Source organism: Oenanthe melanoleuca, chromosome 21 (assembly GCF_029582105.1).
Source record: "Oenanthe melanoleuca isolate GR-GAL-2019-014 chromosome 21, OMel1.0, whole genome shotgun sequence".
Classification (NCBI taxonomy): Eukaryota; Metazoa; Chordata; class Aves; order Passeriformes; family Muscicapidae; genus Oenanthe; species Oenanthe melanoleuca.
The window spans coordinates 6,201,528-6,225,932 of NC_079354.1; the positions used below are offsets into that span (position 1 = coordinate 6,201,528).

The 24,405-nt window shown below is 54.6% G+C and overlaps 2 protein-coding genes across 2 annotated transcripts in view; one reads left to right on the forward strand and one right to left on the reverse strand.

The window, feature by feature from the left end:
* AGRN (agrin) overlaps positions 1-9,725 on the reverse strand; it is a 77,116-nt gene extending 67,391 nt beyond the window's left edge. The window contains exons 1-3 of the mRNA XM_056508452.1: positions 9,563-9,725; positions 7,023-7,070; positions 1,162-1,377 (exon numbers count right to left, since the gene is read on the reverse strand). Of these exons, the coding sequence (XP_056364427.1) occupies positions 1,162-1,377; positions 7,023-7,070; positions 9,563-9,710 (412 nt within the window). The 5' untranslated portion in view covers positions 9,711-9,725. The remainder of the gene's footprint in view (positions 1-1,161; positions 1,378-7,022; positions 7,071-9,562) is intronic.
* Positions 9,726-12,185: 2,460 nt separating this feature from the next.
* The window catches only part of LOC130261848 (collagen alpha-1(I) chain-like), a 65,153-nt gene continuing 52,933 nt past the window's right edge, over positions 12,186-24,405 (forward strand). Inside the window, exon 1 of the mRNA XM_056508453.1 lies at positions 12,186-12,514. Coding sequence (XP_056364428.1) covers positions 12,186-12,514 — 329 coding nt within the window. The remainder of the gene's footprint in view (positions 12,515-24,405) is intronic.

Below are 24,405 nucleotides of genomic sequence, written 5' to 3' on the forward strand. Positions count from 1 at the left end.
GCGTCACTGTCACTGCGTCACCGTCACCATCACCGTCAGTGTCACTGTCACCATCACTGTGTCACCGTCACCATCACCGTCAGTGTCACTGTCACTGTGTCACTGTCACCATCACTGTGTCACCGTCACCATCATCGTCAGTGCCACTGTCACTGTGTCACTGTCACCATCACTGTTACTATCACGATCACTGCGTCACTGTCACTGTGTCACCGTCACTGTGTCACCATCACCGTGTCACTGTCACCATCACTGTGTCACTGTCACCATCACGGTGTCACCGTCACCATCACCGTCAGTGCCACTGTCACTGTGTCACCGTCACCATCACCGTCAGTGCCACTGTCACTGTGTCACTGTCACCATCACTGTTACTATCACGATCACTGTATCACCGTCACCACCGCCACCACTGTCACTGTCACCGTCACCGTGTCACTGTCACCATCACTGTGTCACCGTCACCATCACCGTCAGTGTCACTGTGTCACCGTCACCATCACTGTCACTGTTACTATCACGATCACTGTGTCACCGTCACCATCACTGTATTACTGTCACCATCACTGTCACTGTTACCATCACCATCACTGTGTCACTGTTACTGTCACCATCACTTCACTGTATCACTGTCACTGTCAGTCACTGTGTCACTGTCACTGTGTCACTGTCAGTCACTGTGTCATTGTCACCATCACTGTGTCACTGTCACCATCAATGTCACTGTCACCATCACTGTCACTATCACTGTCAGTCACTGTGTCACTGTCACTGCCACCATCACTGTGTCACTGTGTCACTGTCAGTCACTGTGTCACCGTCACCATCACTGTGTCACTGTCACCATCAATGTCACTGTCACCATCACTGTCACTATCACTGTCAGTCACTGTGTCACTGTCACTGCCACCATCACTGTGTCACTGTCACTGTGTCACCGTCACCATCACTGTGTCACTGTCACCATTAATGTCACTATCACTGTCAGTCACTGTGTCACTGTCACTGCCACCATCACTGTGTCACTGTGTCACTGTCAGTCACTGTGTCACCATCACCATCACTGTGTCACTGTCACCATCAATGTCACTGTCACTGTCTCTGTCACCACCACCATCACTGTCACCATCACCCTCACCGTGTCACCGTCCCGTCACTCACCGCAGGGCCCCTTGCTGACGACCTTGATCCTCCTCTGCAGGTTGCACTGCGCCCGCTCCAGCTCGCACTCGTTGCTGTAGGTGGAGTGGTCGGAGCCGCACACCGGGGCCACCACGGGGGCACAGGGCCCCTTCCTGCACACGCACTGCGCCCGGCCCGGCTCCGAGGGACTGCGCTCACACACGGCCCCGAACCCACAGAGCATCCCCCTGCAGCCTGTGGGGACAGGGACACACAGAGTGACACACAGTGACACAGACACACAGTGACACACAGGGACACACAGTGACACACACTGTGACACACACAGTGACACACACAGTGACACAGGGCCCCTTCCTGCACACGCACTGCGCCCGGCCCGGCTCCGAGGGACTGCGCTCACACACGGCCCCGAACCCACAGAGCATCCCCCTGCAGCCTGCGGGGACAGGGACACACACACTGTGACACACAGGTGACACACAGGGACACACAGGGACACACACAGTGACACACAGTGACACACAGTGACACACAGGGACACACACAGGGACACAGGCACACAAACAGTGACACACACAGTGACACACAGTGACACACACCGTGACACACAGGGACACACGGCCCCTTCCTGCACACGCACTGCGCCCGGCCCGGCTCAGAGACACTGCGCTCACACACGGCCCCGAACCCACACAGCATCCCCCTGCAGCCTGCGGGGACAGGGACACACAGAGTGACACACAGTGACACACACACAGTGACACACACAGTGACACACAGGGGGCACAGGGCCCCTTTCTGCACACGCACTGCGCCCGGCCCAGCTCGGAGACACTGCGCTCACACACGGCCCCGAACCCACACAGCATCCCCCTGCAGCCTGTGGGGACAGGGACACACAGTGACACACAGTGACACAGAGGGACACACAGTGACACACAGAGGGACACACAGGGGGCACAGGGCCCCTTCCTGCACACGCACTGCGCCCGGCCCGGCTCCGAGGGACTGCGCTCACACACGGCCCCGAACCCACAGAGCATCCCCCTGCAGCCTGCGGGGACAGGGACACACAGAGTGACACACAGGGACACACAGTGACACATACACAGTGACACACAGGGGCACAGGGCCCCTTCCTGCACACGCACTGCGCCCGGCCCGGCTCCGAGGGACTGCGCTCACACACGGCCCCGAACCCACACAGCATCCCCCTGCAGCCTGCGGGGACAGGGACACACAGAGTGACACACAAACAGTGACACACAGTGACACACACAGTGACACACAGTGACACACGGGGGCACAGGGCCCCTTCCTGCACACACACTGCGCCCGGCCCGGCTCGGAGACACTGCGCTCACACACGGCCCCGAACCCGCACAGCATCCCCCTGCAGCCTGCGGGGACAGGGACACACAGTGACACACAGTGACACACAGTGACACACAGGGACACACAGGGACACACAGGGGCACAGGGCCCCTTCCTGCACACGCACTGCGCCCGGCCCGGCTCCGAGGGACTGCGCTCACACACGGCCCCGAACCCACAGAGCATCCCCCTGCAGCCTGTGGGGACAGGGACACACAGTGACACACAGGGACACACAGTGACACACAGTGACACACACAGGGACACACACAGGGACACACAGGGGGCACACAGTGGGCCCCTTCCTGCACACGCACTGCGCCCGGCCCGGCTCCGAGGGACTGCGCTCACACACGGGCCCGAACCCACACAGCATCCCCCTGCAGCCTGCGGGGACAGTGACACACAGTGACACACAGTGACACACACAGGGACACACAGTGACACAGAGTGACACACAGTGACACACAGACACACACAGTGACACACACAGTGACACACAGGGACACACAGTGACACACACAGTGACACACACACAGGGGACACACACACAGGGGCACAGGGACACACACAGAGTGACACACACAGGGACACACAGGGGACACAGAACCCACACAGCATCCCCCAGCACCCTGCGGGGACAGGGACACACAGTGACACACAGTGACACACACAGTGACACACACACAGGGGACACACACAGGGGCACAGGGACACACACAGAGTGACACACACAGTGACACACACAGTGACACACACACAGGGGACACACACAGGGGCACAGGGACACACACAGTGACACACACAGTGACACACACAGGGGACACAGAACCCACACAGCATCCCCCAGCACCCTGCGGGGACAGGGACAGCCCATGGGGCACAGGGACAGACACATGGACACAGGGACAGACAGGGGACACACTCGGGGGGCACAGGGACATTTCCTGGCAGCCTGCGGGAACACAGTGACACAGGGACACACAGTGGACATGGGGACACACAGGGGGCACAGGGACACACAGGGGGCACAGGGACACTCACAGGGGGCACAGGGACACTCACAGGGGGCACAGGGACACACACAGTGGGCACAGAGACATCCAGGGGGCACAGGGACACACACGGGCACAGGGACTCTCACAGTGGGCACAGGGACACACACGGGCACAGGGACACACACGGGCACAGGGACTCTCACAGTGGGCACAGGGACACACACGGGCACAGGGACACACACGGGCACAGGGACTCTCACAGTGGGCACAGGGACACAAGGACACACAGGAGTGACCACACTGCCCGTACAGGTGACTACAAGGACCACACAAGTGACCACAGGGACCACACAGGTGACCACACTGTCCCAGGTGACCACACAGGTGACCACACTGTCCCAGGTGACCACACAGGTGACCACAGAGCACCCCCTGCACTCCCAAAATCTCCACCCAAGGCTTTCCCTGGATTCTCCACACTCCAAAGGTTTTTGTTATTCCCCAGCGAGGGAGGGGAAGCCAAGGGGGGAGAACTCCTCCTCACCTGTCTGGGATCAGTCCAGGCCTCCCCCACATCTGTTAATTTATTTCTCTCTCTGTTCCCATCTGTTTATTTTTTTATCCATTTATTTACCACTGCTTGTGCAAAGCAGCCACACCTCGTGCCTGGAGGAAATCAGGGACGGGGGAATTTCATTCCCCACAGCAGCCAGATGGGGCAGGAGGAGAGAATCCCCCAGGTGACACTCAGAGGTTTGTGTCCCCAGGCACTGAAATATTCGGGAATTGTGGAATTCTGGAATATCCCGAGCTGGAGGGGACTCAGAAGGATCAGAGTCCAAAGGGACATCCCAGAATCCCACCCTGTGTTCCTGGGAGCTCCCTGGGAGATTTTTCCAGTGTCTCACACCTTCCTGGAGGGAAAAATATTTCCCTAAAATCTGATTTTCCCCTTCTATGGGATCCATTCCTTGAGGTGTTCCCTGTCCCAGTTCCCCCCAGTTTCCCCTCCCAGGGCACCCCACACTCAGAACCAGAGCCTGACCTAAATAATGAGGGAGGAAAAAAAGCAAAACCAGGTTCCTCATTTCCACTTCAATTCCCAGGCTTTGCCTTTGACTGCCTGGAGACTCCAGGAGTGAACCCAGCCCCAGATAAACCCCAGGAAATCAAAAGGAATCAAAAGGAATCAAAAGGAATCAAAAGGAATCAAAAGGAATCAAAAGGAATCAAAAGGAAAAGGATTCTCCTCCTCTCCCTGCCTCTGTCTAAAGGGATTCATCATTTTTATTAAGAGCTCTGGGTGTCTCCTGAAATTCCCAGCTCTGCTCTTTCCCTCTATTTTGTTGATTTTTTTTTTTTTTTAAATGCAGATGAGGTGTGAAAATTCCAAGGTGCAGGGGAGTGGGAATTGAGGGATTCACCCTGAGGAAAAAGGGATTGGGGGGTGGGAATGGAGCTGGGTTAGAGGGGAAGGGAAAAGGGAGGAAAAAAGGGGAGGAAAAAGGGGAGGGGAAAAAAGGGGAGGGAAAAATGAGGAGGAAAAAAAGGGGATAAAGAAATGAGGAGAAAAAAAGGGGAGGGAAAAAAAAGAGGAGGAAAAAAAGGGGAAGGGAAAAAAGGGGAGGGGAAAAAGGGGAGGGAAAAAGGGGGATGAAAAAAATGAGGAGGAAAAAAAGGGGATAAGAAAATGAGGAGGAAAAAAAGGGGAGGAAAAAATGAGGAGGAAGAAAAGGGGAGGAAAAAAAGGGGAGGAAAAAATGAGGAGGAAAAAAAAGGGGAAGGGAAAAAAGGGGAGGGGAAAAAGGGGAGGAAAAAAATGAGGAGGAAAAAAAGGGGATAAAAAATGAGGAGGAAAAAAAGGGGAGGGAAAAAAAGGGTGGGAAGGGGCAGGTGAAAAAAGGCTTGGGGGAAAAAAATGGGGAAAAAAGGTGGGAAAAGGCAGAAAAAAAGGTGGGGAAAGGTGGGGAAAAGCAAAAGCCAAGGTGGGGAGGCTGGAATTGGGGTGGGGATGGAGAGCACCTCAGTTCCCCACCCTGGGCTCGCCCTTCTCAAATCAGGGACACGCTGGGACAAGTCCCCAAATCCTCATTTTGCTCATTTTCACCCATTTCATCCCCAGTCCCACATCCCAACCCCAATTTTCCTCATTTTCACCCATTCCATCCCCAGTCCCAAATCCCCAAATCCTGATTTTGACCATTTTTACCCATTCCATCCCCAGTCCCAAATGTCCAACCCCAATTTTCCTCATTTTCACCCATTCCATCCCCAATCCCAGGTCCCCAACCCCAATTTTCCTCATTTTCACCCATTCCATCCCCAGTCCCAAATCCCTAAATCCTGATTTTGCTCATTTTCACCCATTCCATCCCCACTCCCACATCCCCAAACCCTGATTTTTCTTCATTCTGTTCATTTTCCTTCCATTTTTTCATTTCCACGTTTCTCCAAACCTTGATCCCACCCAAACCCTGCCCAGGAGATCCCAGCTCCTGAGCTAATCCCAGCATTTCCCAAACCCACAATAAACCTCAGCAAGGACCCCAAAAAACCTCCTGAACCCCAAATTTTCTCCCCAGGAGCCTCCCAAAATTGGCATTTTCCACCTCCTGTGGGATTTTTGGAAGCCTGGCATCTGCCTGGGCTGGGCTGTTAAAAGATTTTTTGGAGCCCTGAGCCAGGAGTTCCTCCCACGTGGGGTTTTATTTTTTGCCTTCCCCCAGGGCCAATTTTAGATTAATCACATTTTTATCTCGCCTCCTTCTCCACCCCCAGCAGGGGAGGTTCAAAAAGAATAAAAAAAAAAAAATATAAAAAAATAAAATACAAGCAGGTTATTAATTGGCTGCTGGGCTCTTATCTGAGCACGTGAAGGTGGGGGAAGAGCAGGGAATTTTTTTTTTTATTTTTTAAGACTGGTTTTTAAAGGGAACAAAGCTGCTGTGATGGTTTTATCTCAGCCTGGGCTTGCCTGCCCTGCATCCAGCAGCTCCTGAAGCTGATGATAAGAAACTCAGAAAAAAAACCCAATAAAAACAAAAAAAAAACCCAACCAAACAAACAAAAAGAAAACAGAAAAAAATTTTAAAAATTAAAATAAAACAAAATTCCTCCTCTGCAAAACCAGAGGAAAAGTGGGAGAGGCAAACCAGAGGCAGGAAAATCAGGAAATCAGCTTTTCCAGCCCTTCCCTGCTTCCAGGCAGGAAAATTCCTGGAGAAAAAAGGAGCAAAAAAAGGAGCCAAATCCTGCACCCCCAGCAGGGCAGGGCTGGGCTGGGAGGGACCTGAAACCCCAAAGGGATTTGGGGTCCTGAAATGGGGGCAGGAATGAATGGGGGCAAAGGAATGGCATCAGGAATTTTTAAAAGCCAGCCCAGGAGAGGGTCTGTGTGTCCCCAAGGTGTCCCTGTCCCCAACCCCCCCTGTCCCCAAATCCCCCCTGTCCCCAACCCCCCGTGTCCCCAAATCCCCCCCGTCCCCACCCCCACTCTGCACTCACCATCCCGCGGCGTCGGCGGCGTCTGCGTGAAATAACTGTTGGGTTTGTCTGCAAAAAAAACCCAAAAATCCACACAGCTGCCACAGGTCCCTCCTCTGCTGCCCCCCAGCTCTCTCTTGGGGTGCTGCTTCACCCCTTCAGCAGCAGGTTTGGCTCCCCAGAGCAGCAGGAGAATCACCAGGATCACCAAAACCTGCGCTTGGGGAATTGCTGGAGCATCTCCGGGCTGGCATTTGGGGCTGGCACTGATCCCAGCCTGTCCTGCCCCATCTTTTGGGGGTTTTCAGGCCAATCCTGCTGTGGTTCACCCCAAAATCACACCTGGCCATGGATATCCCAGAGCAGGAGTGGTGCAGCCCCCCAAAAACAGGTGAAAGGGGCAGCAGGAGCTGAAAGCTGCCCAGGTCCAGAATCCCCCCCATGCTGCACAGGAAACACCCAAAAATTTGGGGTTTGGGGTTTGGGATGTGGCCAGGGCAGCAGAGAGACCCCAGCTCCATCCCTGTGTTTCCCAGCTGTTTTCCAGCTGTTTTCCAGCTGTTTCCCAGCATTTATCCCCAGCCAGGAGCAGCTGCACATCCCAAAACCAGGCTGCAGGATTTGTGGGCTTTTCCCCCAGCAGAAAAATCCCAAATACCTGGATGCATCACACCCAGGGCTGGGATCTGCTCAGCTGCACCAGAAATCAGATTTTAAAAACCCAGGGAATAAAACCAAAAACCCTTTTGTTGATTCCTCACAGCCACACCCCCCTCTCACTTATCAGCTCCCAGGTGCAGCAGTTTGCTGGGAATGAGGAATTGCAGAATTCCTTGGTCAGGAGAGGATTCCCAGCGTTTTCCAGCTGGGGAAATCCCTGGAGAGCTGGAGCAGCACTGAAGGATGGCTGCTCTCCCTCCCAGCCCAGGGATGTGCTGCAGGGCTCAGGGAGCTCCACAAGTGGATTTTTGGGTCGAGGGAGTTTGTTCCTGAGGAAAAGGCCCAGGAGAGGCTCCCCCTGCCCCCAAGCACCTCCTGGGCACGGGCAGCCAGCTCTGCACTCGCCAGCCCTTCCCAAATCCTCACATTCCCTGGATCATCACCAGCCATTCCCTAATCCTCACATTCCCCAGATCATCACCAGCCCTTCCCAAATCCTCACATTCCCTGGTTCATCACCAGCCATTCCCAAATCTTACACATCACTGGGATCATCACCAGCCATTCCCAAATCCTCACATCCCCTGGAGTATCACCTCCAGCCATTCCCAAATCCTCACATTCCCCCTTGGATCACCTGTCACCAGCCATTCCCAAATCCTCACATCCCCCCTGGATCATCATCAGCCATTCCCAAATCCTCACATCCCCTTGGATCACCTGTCACCAGCCATTCCCAAATCCTCACATCCTCCAAATCATCACCAGCCCTTCCCAAATCTTCACATCACTGGGATCATCACCAGCCCTTCCCAAATCCTCACATTCCCCAGATCATCACCAGCCCTTCCCAAATCCTCACATCCCAGATCTGGATCATCACCTGCCCTTCCCAAATCCTCACATTCCCTGGTTCAACTGTCCCAGCCATTCCCAAATCTTACACATCACTGGGATCATCACCAGCCCTTCCCAAATCCTCACATTCCCCCTTGGATCACCTGGCCCAGCCCTTCCCAAATCCTCACATTCCCCCTGGATCATCACCAGCCATTCCCAAATCCCCCAGATTATCAGCCCTAACCGTTCCCAAATCTTCACATCCCCTGGATCATCACCCCCAGCAGCAGCAGGATTTGGGATGGATTTGGGATGGATTTGGGATGGGAGCAGTAGCAGGATTTGGGATGGATTTGGGATGGATTTGGGATGGAGCTGCCAGGAGCAGCGGCAGGATTTGGGATGGATTTGGGATGGATTTGGGATGGGAGTAGCAGCAGGATTTGGGATGGATTTGGGACGGTTTTGGGATGAATTTGGGATGGATTTGGGATGAGAGTAGCAGCAGGATTTGGGATGGGAGCAGCAGCAGGATTTGGGATGAATTTGGGATGGATTTGGGATGGGAGCAGCAGCATGATTTGGGATGGATTTGGGATGGGAGAAGTAGCAGGACTTGGGATGGATTTGGATGGTTTTGGGATGGATTTGGGACGGATTTGGGATGGGAGCAGCAGCAGGATTTGGGATGGATTTGGGATGGGAGCAGTAGTAGGACTTGGGATGGATTTGGATGGTTTTGGGATGGTTTTGGGACGGATTTGGGATGGTTTTGGGACGGATTTGGGATGGTTTTGGGACGGATTTGGGATGGAGCCAGCACACCCACCCTCCCAACTCCGCTCCCCCTTTCCTACCAGCCACAATCGGGGCAGAACCAGCAGCGAACCACCCGCCCTGCAGCACCCCAGGAGCTGAGGCAGACCCCAAACCCGGGAACCCCAAAACCCCTCCCCGCTCCCCCTGCCCGCCCTGCAGCACCCCAGGAGCTGAGGCAGACCCCAAACCCGGGAACCCCAAAACCCCTCCCCGCTCCCCCTGCCCGCTCGGGCAGCACCTACAGTTGCTGAGGAAGAGCAGCACGGCGAAGCCCAGCGTGGAGGTGGCCAGCAGGATCAGGCAGATGTTGCAGGGGATCATGAAGTAGCGAACCACCAGGGACACCTTGTGCTGGTAGCGCCGCTCCCGCTCCGGCGCCGCCGGCGCCATGGGCAGCTGGCACGCCGTCATGCCGGGCTCCAGCACCCCCAGCCCTGCCCCGAGCCACCCATGGGCGCTCCCGCGCCCCACCCTGCCGCTAAGTCCTGCTGCAGGTCGCCATTGGGGGTTTGGGGGTGCCAGCCCACGGCTGGGCTGAGAGAAAGGAGAGCAAAGATCCAAAAGTGAGCCCAGCAGGACAAGGGGGAGGTGGGAATGTCAGGGCGGCAGCAGAGGGGCGAGGAGAGCTGCCAGGCTCGGGAGTGCCACTCCAAATATCCTCTCACATCCCTGGAATATCCTCTTGGATCCCCTGGAATATCCTCTTGGAACCTCTGGAATATCCTCTTGGATACTCTGGAATATCCTCTTGGAGCCTCTGGAATATCCTTTTGGATCCCCTGGAATATCCTCTTGGAGCCTCTGGAATATCCTGTCAGGTCCTCTGGAATATCCTCTGATCTGGAATATCCTCTTGGATCCTCTGGAATATCCTCTTGGAGCCTCTGGAATATCCTCTTGGATCCTCTGGAATATCCTCTTGGATCCTCTGGAATATCCTCTTGGATACTCTGGAATATCCTCTTGGAGCCTCTGGAATATCCTGTCAGATCCTCTGGAATATCCTGTCAGATCCTCTGGAATATCCTCTTGGATCCCCTGGAATATCCAGTCAGATCCTCTGGAATATCCTCTTGGATCCTCTGGAATATCTTGTCAGGTCCTCTGGAATATCCTCTTGGAGCCTCTGGAATATCCAGTCAGATCCTCTGGAATATCCTCTTGGATCCTCTGGAATATCCTGTCAGGTCCTCTGGAATATCCTCTGATCTGGAATATCCTCTTGGATCCTCTGGAATATCCTGTCAGGTCCTCTGGAATATCCTCTGATCTGGAATATCCTCTTGGATCCTCTGGAATACCTTGTCAGATCCTCTGGAATATCCTCTTGGAGCCTCTGGAATATCCTCTTAGATTTTCTGGAATATCCTCTCAGATCCTCCAAATATCCTTTCAGATCCTTGAAATATCTTCTTGGATTCTCTGAAATATCCTCTCAGATCCCCTGGAATATCCTCTTGGATCCCCTGGAATATCCTCTGATCAGGAATATCCTCCCAGACCCTCTGGAATATCCTCTGATCTGGAATATCCCCTCGGCTCCCCCGGGCTCTCCTCTCGCCCGCGCCGCCCTTCCCCGGGCACACGGAGCTCCCGGCGCTGTCCAGCGGCTCCTCCGGGAAACCTCCGGCACCTCGGACCCTCCGCAGGTCCTCGCAGGGGGGAGCAGCCCAAAAACTCCGGGAGAAGCGCAAAAATCCCGGGAAAGGCTCAAAAAATTCCGGGAGAAGCTCAAAAATTCCGGGAGAAGCCCAAGGACTCCAGGAGCAGCCCAAAATTCAGGGAGAAGCCCAAAATTCAGGATGAAGCCCAAAAATTCCAGGAGCAGCCCAAGGATTCCGGGAGCAGCCCAAGGACTCCGTGAGCAGCCTAAAATTCCGGGAATAGCCCAAAATCCCGGGAATAGCCCAAAATTCCGGGAATAGCCCAAAATCCCAGCAGCAGCCCAAAATTCCTGGAGCAGTCCAAAGATTCCGGGAGCAGCCCAAGGACTCCGAGAGCAGCCTAAAATTCCGGGAGCAGCCCAAAATCCCGGCAGCAGCCTAAAATTCCGGGAGCAGTCCAAAGGTTCCGAGAGCAGCCCAAAATCCCGGCAGCAGCCTAAAATTCCGGGAGCAGTCCAAAGGTTCCGAGAGCAGCCCAAAATCCCGAGAGCTGCCTAAAATTCCGGGAGCAGCCCAAGGACTCCGGGAACAGCCCAAAATCCCGGGAGCAGCCCAAGGACTCCGGGAACAGCCCAAAATCCCGGGAGCAGCCCCGGGCGCGGCTCGGTCGCTCCAGCCCCGGCAGCCGCTCCCGCTCAGCTCCTCCCCGCCTCCGTCCCCGCTCCCTCGCCGCTCCTGCCCGGCTCTCCGGCCCCTTCCCCGCGCTCGGGCCAGCGGGCAGGACCCCGGCTCGCCCCGCTGGCCGCGGGCAACCTCCGCTTCGGTGGCCAGCCGCTCGCCGCTCGCCGCTCGGACATGCCCGTCCTTCCCGCACAGAGCCCGCAGCGGCCCCGGGTGGGCGTCGGGGTGGCTCAAGGATTCCGGGAATAGCCCAAAATTCAGGAGGAAGCCCAAAAAAAAAAAAAATCCAGGAATAGCCCAAAGATTCCGGGAGCAGCGCAAAATTCCGGGAGCAGCGCAAAATCCCGGGAGCAGCCTAAAACCCCGGGAGCAGCTCAAGGATTCCGGGAGCGGCCCCAAAATCCCGGGAGCAGCTCAAGGATCCCGGGAGCGGCCCCAAAATCCCGGGAGCGGCCCCAAAATCCCGGGAGCAGCTCAAGGATTCCGGGAGCAGCTCGAGGATTCCGGGAGCAGCTCGAGGATTCCCGGAGCAGCCCCAAAACCCCGGGAGCGGCCCCGGGTGGGTGCCGGGGTGGGGGCGATGCCGGATCCTCAATCCCGGGGGTCTCCGTGCGCCCCCCGAGCGCGGAAAGCGCCGCGCAGCATCAGACAAGGCAGCGCCCGCCCCACGCCCCGGAGCTTCCCCGATCCCTCCTCCCTCCATCCCTCCATCCTTCCATCCATCCTCGCATCCCTCCCTCCGGCCCCGGCGAGGAGGGGCTGGGGCGTGGCGAGCGCCGGAGAGCGCTCGGTGGCCAACAAAGGGGAGCGGGGGCGCAGGGGCGCGGCGCGGACAAAGGGGTCGCGCAGGAGCCGCTCCCTCCCCACCCCAGCGACGGGAAAAATCCCCCCGGGACGAGCAGAGAGGGGGTGGGAAGGCTCGGATCGCGAACCCCAAAAAAAGCGATCACACCTCTCCCGGTATCGCCATCCCCAGAGAGCCGCGGGCACGGCAGGAAATGAAAATAAACACGGTTGTTATTAATTTGTAAGACTTGGGGTACGGCAGGAAATAAAAATAAACCCGCTAATTATTTTTTTTTAGGATGTTGGGGTACGGCAGGAAATAAAAATAAACCCGCTAATTATTAAGACTTGGGGTACGGTAGGCAATGAAAATAAACCCGCTAATTATTAATTTGTAAGACTTGGGGTATGACAGGAAATAAAAATAAACCCGGTTATTATTAATTTATAAGACTTGGGGTACGGTAGGAAATGAAAAATAAACCCGGTTAGTATTAATTTGTAAGATTTGGGGAACGGCAGGAAATAAAAATAAACCCGCTAATTATTAATTTGTAAGACTTGGGGTACGGCAGGAAATACAAATAAACCCGGTTATTATTAATTTGTAAGACTTGGGGTACGGCAAGAAATAAAAATAAACCCGGTTATTATTAATTTTTAAGACTTGGGGAATGGTAGGAAATAAAAATAAACCCGCTAATTATTAATTTATAAGACTTGGGGTACGGCAGGAAATAAATATAAATATAAACTCGGTTATTATTATTGTTTTAGGAGGTTGGGGTACGGTAGGAAATAAATATAAACTCGGTTATTATTAATTGTTTTTTAGGACCTTAGGGTACGGCAGAAAATAAAAATAAACCCTTTTTTTTTTTTTTTTTAAGACATTCTAGGGCACCAGGACCTGGCTGGGTCATTTCTGGGTCATTTTTAGAGCACCAGGACCTGCTGGGTCATTTCTGGGTCATTTTTAGAGCACCAGGACCTGCTGGGTCATTTCTCTGGCATTTTTAGGGTACCAGGACCTGCTGGATGATTTCTCTGTCACTTTTAGGGCACCAGAAATTTCTGGGTCATTTCTCTCTCATTTTTGGGGCACCAGGACCTGGCTGGGTCATTTCTCTGGAATTTTTAGAGCACCAGGACCTGCTGGGTCATTTCTCTGTCATTGTTGGTTGGGGTACCCCCCCAGATAACGGGGCAGGAGGGTTTTTGGGGTGTCCCCTGGTCCTTGGGGTGCTGCAGAGGACCTGGGGACGCTCCCAGGACAGGTGGACACTGTGGGGATGAGGGGAGGGGTGTGGGTGTGCCCAGCAGCTGCTCCCAGTTCCTCCAGTTTGTGGGAGGGAAGCTCAGCCTCCCCCTCAGCCTCCCCACAGAGCTCCCCCCTCTCCCTCCGGGGTGTTTTTGGGGGGCTGCAGCTGCTCAGAATCCCTGGTTCTGAGGATTCCCACTGGATTCCTCCAAATACACAACAACCCGGCAGAAACACCTTTGCCAGGGGCAAGAATCCTCCCCTCACCTTGGCAGTCCCCCCACAGCCTGAGGGACACAAAAATCAAAGGATCCACCCACGGGGATTCTGGGGTGCTGGGTGCTCCCCCAGCCTGCAGGGCCCCCTGGGATGGGCACAGGTTGCCACCCCAAAAAGCCTCTCTGAGGGCAGGGAGCGCCCCGAGGTAAAATTCCAAGGAGGAGAAAACAGAGGAAAGAGGAGGAAAACTCAAATCATGTCCTGGTGCTCTTTGAACCTGGCTGGCTCTTTAACCCTGCATGGTTCTGCTGTTCCTGCATCCTCCCAGTGCCTTCTCCCCCATCCTTCCCATCCCAGCTCCCCTCAATCCTTCCAGGGTCTTCTCCTGCATCCTCCTGCTGTTCCTGCATTTTTCTGCTGTTCCTGCATCCTCCCAGTGCCTTTCCCCCCCATCCTTCCCATCCCAGCTCCTCCATCCCAGCTCCTCATTCCTTCTCATCTCATCTCCTCCATCATTCCCAGCCCAGCTCCTTCATCCTTTCCATCCCAGCTCCTCAATCCTTCCAGGGCTTTTTCCTGCATCCTTCTACTGTTCCTGCACCATTCCCATCCCATCTCCCCCATCCTCCAGCTCCCTTCAATCCTTCCAGGGCCTTCTCCTGCATCCTTCTACTGTTCCTGCATCCTTCCCATCCCATCTCCTTCATCCTTCTCATCCCATCTTCCCCATCCTTCCCATCCCAGCTCCCCTCCATCCTTCCAGGGCCTTCTGCATTTTCCTCTGTTCCTGCATCCTTCCCATCCCAGCTCCTCAATCCCTCCAGGGCTTTTTCCTGCATCCTTCTACTGTTCCTGCACCATTCCCATCCCATCTCCCCCATCCTTCTCATCCTAAATCCTCAATCCTTCCCATCCCAGCTCCTCAATCCTTCTCATCTCCTCCATCATTCCTATCAACTGCTCCTGTCCCTGTCCCTGTCCCCAGGCCGGGTTTAGGAGCCCGTCCCTGTCCCTGAGCAGGTTTAGGAGCCCGTCCCTGTCCCTGAGCAGGGTTTAGGAGCCTGTCCCTGTCCCTGAGCAGGTTTAGGAGCCCGTCCCTGTCCCTGAGCAGAGTTTAGGAGCCCGTCCCTGTCCCCAGGCAGGGTTTAGGAGCCCGTCCCTGTCCCTGAGCAGGGTTTAGGAGCCCGTCCCTGTCCCTGAGCAGGGTTTAGGAGCCCGTCCCTGTCCCTGAGCAGGGTTTAGGAGCCCGTCCCTGTCCCTGAGCAGGGTTTAGGAGCCCATCCCTGTCCCTGTCCCTGAGCAGGGTTTAGGAGCCCATCCCTGTCCCTGTCCCTGAGCAGGGTTTAGGAGCCCGTCCTTGTCCCTGTCCCTGAGCAGGGTTTAGGAGCCCGTCCCTGTCCCTGAGCAGGGTTTAGGAGCCCGTCCCTGTCCCCAGGCCGGGTTTAGGAGCCCGTCCCTGTCCCTGAGCAGGGTTTAGGAGCCCGTCCCTGTCCCTGAGCAGGGTTTAGGAGCCCGTCCCTGTCCCTGAGCAGGGTTTAGGAGCCCGTCCCTGTCCCTGAGCAGGGTTTAGGAGCCCGTCCCTGTCCCTGAGCAGGGTTTAGGAGCCCGTCCCTGTCCCCAGGCAGGGTTTAGGAGCCTGTCCCTGTTCCCAGGCAGGGTTTAGGAGCCCATCCCTGTCTCTGAGCAGGGTTTAGGAGCCCGTCCTTGTCCCTGAGCAGGGTTTAGGAGCCCGTCCCTGTCCCCAGGCAGGGTTTAGGAGCCTGTCCCTGTCCCCAGGCAGGGTTTAGGACCCCATCCCTGTCCCCAGGCAGGGCTTAGGAGCCTGTCCCTGTCCCTGAGCAGGGTTTAGGAGCCCGTCCCTGTCCCTGTCCCTGAGCAGGGTTTAGGAGCCCGTCCTTGTTCCTGAGCAGGGTTTAGGAGCCTGTCCCTGTCCCTGAGCAGGTTTAGGAGCCTGTCCCTGTCCCTGAGCAGGTTTAGGAGCCTGTCCCTGTCCCTGAGCAGGGTTTAGGAGCCCGTCCTTGTTCCTGAGCAGGGTTTAGGACCCCGTCCCTGTCCCTGAGCAGGGTTTAGGAGCCCGTCCCTGTCCCTGAGCAGGGTTTAGGAGCCCATCCCTGTCCCTGAGCAGGGTTTAGGAGCCTGTCCCTGTCCCCAGGCAGGGTTTAGGAGCCCATCCCTGTCCCTGAGCAGGGTTTAGGAGCCACCACATAATCCAGGATGAAGCCTAAGGCTCGGCTTTGAACAATTCCCGAAGGGAAACCAGGGAATTTGCATCCTCCCGTTTTTCACATGCAAATCAGGCGTCCCTTTCTCTGTCCCCTCCGAGCCACCGCGGGGCCACTTTTAGGGGCAGCTTTTGTGTCCTGGGGCTCTTCATCCTCGGGAAACACAAACACAGGGTTTGGGGTGGGGCTCGACAATCTCAGGATCCCTTTGTCCTCAGTGTCCCTCCCTGTCCAGCTGCCACACCCTCGCCACCTCGTTGGTGACAGTGACAGTGACAGGGACACGCCACGTGCCACCTGCTCCCTGTGCCAGCCGGGAACACCCGGCCCTGCCCTGGACACTTTGGGACACTCGGGGAATGAGGGGCCAGAGAATCCACCCGAGCAAAAATTAAAAAAAAAAAAAAACCAAAAAAAAAAAAAAAAACCCAAACCCTGAGCTGCTTTGGGAGATGATTGACAGCTGTCAATCACGCCCTCCTCACCGAGCTGATTCTCCACCTGGAATTAATCCTGTTTGGCAGGGAATTAATTGGGATTTATCTGCCAGCACCCAGAGCTGTTCTGGGAGAAGGAGGAGGAGGAGGAGGAGGAGGAGGAGGAGGAGGAAGATCACTTTCCCCACCCCCTCCCGCAGTTTTCCCGGCTAATTAAGGAGAGGAGTGGGGGAAAAAGCGGGATTTTAATTATTTCATTTACCACTTGGCAGGACCCAGCTTGACTCCCTGCTGAGCAGCGCTTGGAAATAAAGAGATTTTAAATTTCTGCGAGGGAGGGGAGGGTGGGAGCCGGGGCTGGGGATGTCAGTCCGCACCATTCCCGAGAAATATTCCCAAAAAACATTCCCAAATGTTCCCAAAAAACACTGCGGCTCCAGGAAGCGCTGCCTCTTCTGAAACAGGGATTTAGCACCAGAACCGGGAATTTCACAACTGATTTTGGGATTTCACACCCAAATCCGGGATTTCACATCGGATTTTGGGATTTCACACCCGAACTCGGCATTTCACACCCAAACCTGGGATTTAACACCCAAACCCGGGATTTCACATCCAAATATGGGATTTCACACCCGAACCCGGGATTTCACACCCGAACCTGAGATTTCACACCCGAACCAGGGATTTCACACCCGAATCTGCGATTTCACACCTGAACCTGGGATTTCACACCCGAATCTGGGATGTCACAGCCCAATTTTGGATTTCATACCTAACCCGACACTCGAACCCGGAGTTTCACACCCGAACTCGGCATTTCACATCCAAATTTTGGATTACACACCCGAACTCGGGATTTCATACCCAAACTTGGGATTTCATACCCGAATCTGGGATTGCACACCCGAACTCGGGATGTCACACCCAAACCTGGGATTTCACACCCGAACCCGGGATTTCACACCCGAACCTGGGATTTCACACCCGAATCTGGGATGTCACACCCAAATTTTGGATTTCATACCCAACCCAGAGATTCGACACTCGAACCCGGGGTTTCACACCCGAACTCGGCATTTCACATCCAAATTTTGGATTACACACCCGAACTCGGGATTTCATACCCAAACTTGGGATTTCACACCCGAACCTGGGATTTCACATTGTATTGTGGGATTTCACAACCGAATCGGGGATTTCACACCCGAATCCGTCATTTCACATCCGATTTTGAGATTTCACACCCGAACCTGGTATTTCACACCCGAACTCGGGATGTCACACCCAAACCTGGGATTTCACACCCGAACCCGGGATTTCACATCCAAATATGGGATTTCACACCCGAACTCGGCATTTCACACCGAACCCGGCATTTCACACCCAAATTTTGGATTTCACACCCGAATCAGGGATTTCACACCGAACCCGGCATTTCACGCGGTCTCACGTCGCCACCTGCTGCCCTTCCCGATCCTCTCCTGTCTCCAGCAATTCCAGCCGAGCTCCAGAGGGAGCGGAGCAGAGCCCAGAGCAGCTCCAGGGACTCGCACGGGAGGGCGGGACAAACGGGGACAAACGGGGACAAACGGGGACAAACGGGACAAACGGGGCGACAAACGGGGACAAACGGGACAAACGGGGACAAACGGGGACAAATGGGGACAAACGGGGTGACAAACGGGGCGACAAGCGGGGACAAACGGGGACAAACGGGACAAACGGGGACAAACGGGGACAAACGGGGCAACAAACGGGGACAAACGGGGACAAACGGGGACAAACGGGACAAATGGGGACAAACGGGACAAACGGGGACAAACGGGGCGACAAACGGGGCAACAAACAGGACAAACGGGGCGACAAACGGGACCTTCCCAGCGTTTCCCGACGGCGCCCAGAGCGGCTCTGAGGGCTGGGCGGGCACAGCGAGGGCACTCCCGGCAATCCAGACCCTTTTCCAGCCGCTCTGGGAAACCCAGGAGCAGCCCCCCCCCAGCTCCTGCCACCGCGGGTGACATCCCCCGGCACCGGGCCAGGGCTCCGGGCGGGATTCCCGGGATCCGAGAGGAGCGGGAGGCTCGGGAAGCAGCAGCCAGCAGAGGATGCTGTCGGCTCGGGAAAAAAAATAAATAAAAATTTCCTTGTGCTCCTCCCTGTGCAGCTGCACAGCGGGTTCGGGGTTTGTCCCACCTCAAATCACCAAAAAAAGCTGCTCTGGGGACAGTGGTGATCCTAAAAATCCTGGAGTGAGCAGAAAAGTGGGAAGAGGAGCAGCCCCAACCCCAAATTTGGGGCACTCCTGGTTCAATCCCTTCTCACCTCCCTGTCCGAGCCGGGGGTGCAGCAGCTCCTCTGTGCCGGAGTTCTGCCGCCCTCATTGTAAAAATTCCTTTTTTCTGTCGAGTCTGAACCCACCCTCCTGCAGCCTCAACCCATCCCCGCTCCTCCTGTCCCACCCCCCTCAATTTTCCCTGAACATTCCCAAGGAATTCCCAAGGAATTCTCTGCCTGCCCCACGCCTGCAGCTCCCCAGCTCAGCCAGGACCAGGGCAGGAATTCCCTGGAGCGACGGGACAAACACACCCATCCCCCAGCCCACCCCTCTGAGCATCCCAGTGCTCCCAGTGCTCCCAGTTCAGCCCAGTTCGGGTTCCCAGAGCTCTGCCCGCCCTCCCCAGGCCGCTGAAGGTGAGAGGATGAGGATGGAGAGGAAGATGAGGCGAGAACTCTGTGACCATTGTAAAAATTCCTTTTTTCTGTTGAGTCTGATCCCACCCTCCTGCAGCCTCCCTCAATTTTCCCTGAACATTCCCAAGGAATTCTCTGCCTGCCCCACCCCTTTGAGCATCCCAGTGCTCCCAGTTCAAGCTCCCAGAGCTCTGCCCGCCCTCCCCAGGCCGCTGAAGGTGAGAGGATGAGGATGGAGAGGAAGATGAGGCGAGAACTAAGCGAGGAGACCTTAGATCGCAGCTGATGTGAATGAAAAAAAAAAAAAAAGGATTTGGGGTTGGTTATTTGTTGTTTTTTTTTGGCACCCCCACCACTTACCGGCGAGAAGTTTCCTATGTTCTTTAGAAAGCAGAGGAGGAGAAAAAGGAGAGAAGAAATCGAGTTAGCAGCAGGAAAAAAGGAGCGGCCCCCCAAGGTTTCCTCCTCCCCAAGCCCCCTCCAGCTCCTGGGGCACTGCCAGGGGTCTGTGCCAGGCTGGAATTCTTGGGAATTCTTTATCCCCATTCCCAGCAATTCAAATCTCACAGGAGGAAGTCCCAGGTGTGATAATTGATAAACGATTTGTGTTAATCATGGAAGTTTTGGAGTTTGTATAAACAAGAATACTTAAAATAAGAAAAGAACACGGACTTAGATAAAGGGAAATAAATTATTAAACCCACTCTGTTTAAATCCCTGTTATGAATATTGTGCATACCAGTTTGTAAAAGAATAAAAAAAAGGGTTTTTCCATAGTCTGAAAGGTTTTTTTGCAGAATCAGATTTCCTGCCTTTGTGTGATCAATCCCAAACTCTCTGCTCAAGATAAAATTCCCATTTTTCCTGTTTTTATCTCCCAAGACCAGATGACCCATTGTCCCAAGAGCTGTCCCACGGAAATTTGGAAGTTTCTTTGACCACCACTGCTCACCTCGCAAAATATATAAACAATAAGCAATAAATATAAAATAAACAAAACAATAACAATTATTGATTTCTACAAGGAAAACCAGACTATAAAAAGGGAGCTGCAAACCAAATTCGGGCTGTGACCTCTCACATTTCCCCAGCTTGCTCTGTTTATATAAAATAAACCAATTTAAATTTTGCTGAACATCGAGATTTGTTTCTCATTTATAACACAGGAAGAGCTGGGTGCTTCCCCCAGGTCCTGGAAGGGAATTTTGTCCCTGGGGACATCCAGGGGGTGCAGCAGGGAAGGAGCAGAGCAGAGGGACAGCACTGGCACTGCCACGAGCTGGGTTATCCCCAAAATCCCAATTCTTCCCCTACAAATCCTCATTTCAGTTAATTCCCATCCCCACCTCCCAGGCAGGGGGATTTGAACAGGTTTGAGCTCCCAAATCCGCAGGGAAAGAGTCAGATCCCGCTGATCCCACACGGCAACAGCAAATCCTGCCTGGAAAACCAGGGGGGAACACCCCAAAATCCCACCTGGAAAATCCCAGCAGCGACTCCTGAGGAGCCTGGACCTGACCTGGCACCGGGAGATCCTGGAGTGACACTCCAGATGGACACACATCCCATCCCCCACAGCCCGGGATGGACACCCACAAAATCCCACACAATTCCCACAAAATCCCACACAATTCCACACAAAATCCCACACAATTCCACACAATTCCATCCACCCCACACAATTCCACACAATTCCCACAAAATCCCACACAATTCCCACAAAATCCCACACAATTCCACACAAAATCCCACACAATTCCACACAATTCCATCCACCCCACACAATTCCACACAATTCCCACAAAATCCCACACAATTCCCACAAAATCCCACACAATTCCCACACAATCCCACACAATTCCACACAATTCCCACACCATTCCTGTCCATCCCACAGTTCTGGATGGACACCCCACACAATTCCCACAAAATCCCACACAATTCCCACAAAATCCCACACAATTCCCACAAAATCCCATACAATTCCCACACATCCCATCCCCCACAGCCCTGGATGGACACCCCACACCATTCCCACACAATTCCATCCACCCCACACAATTCCCACACAATTCCTGTCCACCCCATAGTTCTGGATGGACACCCCACAAAATCCCACACAATTCCCACACCATTCCCACACAATTCCATCCACCCTACACAATTCCTGCCCATCCCAAAGCTCGGGATGGACACCCCACACAATCCCACACATTCCCACACCATTCCACACCATTCCCACACCATTCCCACACCATTCCCACACATTCCCACACCATTCCCACACAATTCCCACACAATCCCACACAATCCCACACCATTCCCACACAATTCCTGTCCATCCCACAGCTCTGGATGGACACCCCACACAATCCCACACAATTCCATCCACCCCACACAATTCCACACAATTCCCACACCATTCCCACACAATTCCTGTCCACCCCATAGTTCTGGATGGACACCCCACAAAATCCCACACCATTCCCACACAATTCCCACACAATTCCACACAATTCCCACACAATTCCTGTCCATCCCACAGCTCTGGATGGACACCCCACACAATCCCACACCATTCCTGTCCACCCCACAGCTCTGGATGACAATTCCCACACCATTCCCACACATCCCATCCACCTCACAGCCCGAGATGGACACCCCACAAAATCCCACACCACTCCTGTCCATCCCACAGCTCTGGATGGACACCCCACAAAATCGCACACAATTCCATCCATCCCACACAATTCCATCCACCCCACACAATTCCCACACAATCCCACACCGTTCCTGCCCACCCCACAGCTCCCTGTCCTTCAGGAATTCCCTCCACAGCCAGGCTGGACACTTGACCCGATGGATCCACAAGCCAGGAATGACTTCAGACCATCCATGTGCTCAGTCACATCCTGGTGTGACCTCCAGACCCTTCCCACACAATTCCATCCATCCCACAGCCCGGGATGGACACCCCACACAATCCCACACAATTCCCACACAATTCCATCCACCCCAAACAATTCCACATAATTCCCACACAATTCCCACACAATTCCCACACAATTCCCACACAATTCCTGTCCACCCCACAGTTCTGGATGGACACCCCACACAATCCCACACAATTCCCACACAATCCCACACAATTCCCACACAATTCCCACACCATTCCCACACAATTCCCACACCCACACTATCCCATCCATCCCACAGTTCTGGATGGACACCCCACACAATTTCATACAATTCCCACACAATTCCCACACAATTCCACACAATTCCTGCCCATCCCACAGCTCTGGATGGACACCCCACACCATTCCTGTCCACCCCACAGTTCTGGATGGACACCCCACAAAATCCCACACAATCCCACACCATTCCCACACTATCCCATCCATCCCACAGTTCTGGATGGACACCCCACACAATCCCACACAATTCCCACACCATTCCCACACAATTCCATCCACCCTACACAATTCCTGCCCATCCCAAAAGTCGGGATGGACACCTCACACAATCCCACACAATCCCACACAATTCCACACAATTCCTGTCCATCCCACAGCTCTGGATGGACACCCCACAAATTCCCACACAATTCCCACACCATTCCCACACAATTCCTGCCCCCAGACCCCCATCCCAGCAGGGCTCACCGGTTCCCCTCTGATTCCCAGAACAAAAGTGCAGCTGAGCCAGCCCTGAGCCCGACCCTCCTTCCAGCTCCTGCCAAATTCCCTGGCTTTGGATTTCCCTGCAGGAGCTGCAGCCCTGTGGGGCAGCTGAGAGCACCACAGAGGGAGGAGATTTTTGTTTCAGTCGGATTAAATCAAACAAAAGCCGAAAGGAGAGCAGGAGGCAACGTTCCAAGGTCAGGCTGTGGAAATTTCCCTTGGCCAGGAGCAGACTTGGAGCAGGGAATATTCCTGGGAATGGAGGCAGGGCAGGAGGATGGTGTGGGGGATTCCAGGCTGCCCTTCCCTGCTTTTCCCTTCCCTATTTTTCACTTCCCTGTTTTTCCCTTCCCTGTTTTTCACTTCCCTCCTGAGGCACTTTAGAGCAGGGAATATTCCTGGGAAATGAGGCAGAGTATAAGGACACTGCTGGGGGATTCCAGCTGCTCTTCCCTGTTTTTCACTTCTCTGCTTTTCCCTTCCCTCCTGACACACCCAGGCTGTGGCTTTAGAGCAGGGAATATTCCTGGGAAATGATGCAGAGTATAAGGAAAATGCTGGGGGATTCCAGGCTGCCCTTCCCTGTTTTTCCCTTCTCTCCTGAGCCACCCAGAACACGCTTTTAAAGCAGGGAATATTCCTGGGAAATGAGGCAGAGCAGGAGGACTGTGCTGAGTGATTCCAGGCTGCCCTTCCCTGTTTTTCCCTTCCCCGTTTTTCCCTTCCCTGTTGCTTTCCCTGCCCTGTTGTTTTCCCTTCCCTGTTGTTTTCCCTTCCCCGTTTTTCCCTTCCCTGTTGTTTTCCCTTCCCTGTTGCTTTCCCTTCCCCGTTTTTCCCTTCCCTGTTGCTTTCCCTTCCCCGTTTTTCCCTTCCCCGTTTTTCCCTTCCCCGTTGCTTTCCCTGCCCTGCTGGCCCCCGGCCGTGCCCTGGGCTCAGTGTCACTCTCCGGGGCCGGTGGCACAGCCGGGCAGCCACGTGTGGCCACCCCGGAGCCGCTCCCGAGTCACTCCCGGCCAAAGCTCAGCCGGGAAAACCCAGCCCGGAGCTGCTGGATCCGGGCCGTGGCTTTAAACCAAACAGGGCAGGGCAGCAGGAGCCTGTCCCGCTGGGTTTTGGGAGCGCCAGGAACCAGGACACAAAAAATCGGGATAAGTCACAAACCTCTCCCAGCAATCCCACACTGAAATCCTTCAATCCTGCGAAGTTTCTCCCTTTTTTTTTTTTTTCCTTTCCCTCGCGCTTGGCAATGAGTTCAGGAATTTTCTGAACGCTTTGGGTTAATTACACACTAATTAGGCGCGTTCTTTTGAGAGCGGCTCCAGCACCGAACAACCCGCGGAGATTTTGGGATCATCCCCAGGAAGAGGCCGGGATTCCCCCACCTTCCTCCCTTCCCCGAGTCCCCGAAACGCCGCCAGGATTGAAACCAGATGTGTAGGAAGTGTCTCATTAAGCTCTAATTGCTTCGCGAGGATTTGAGGTTTCCCCTCTCTGCCAC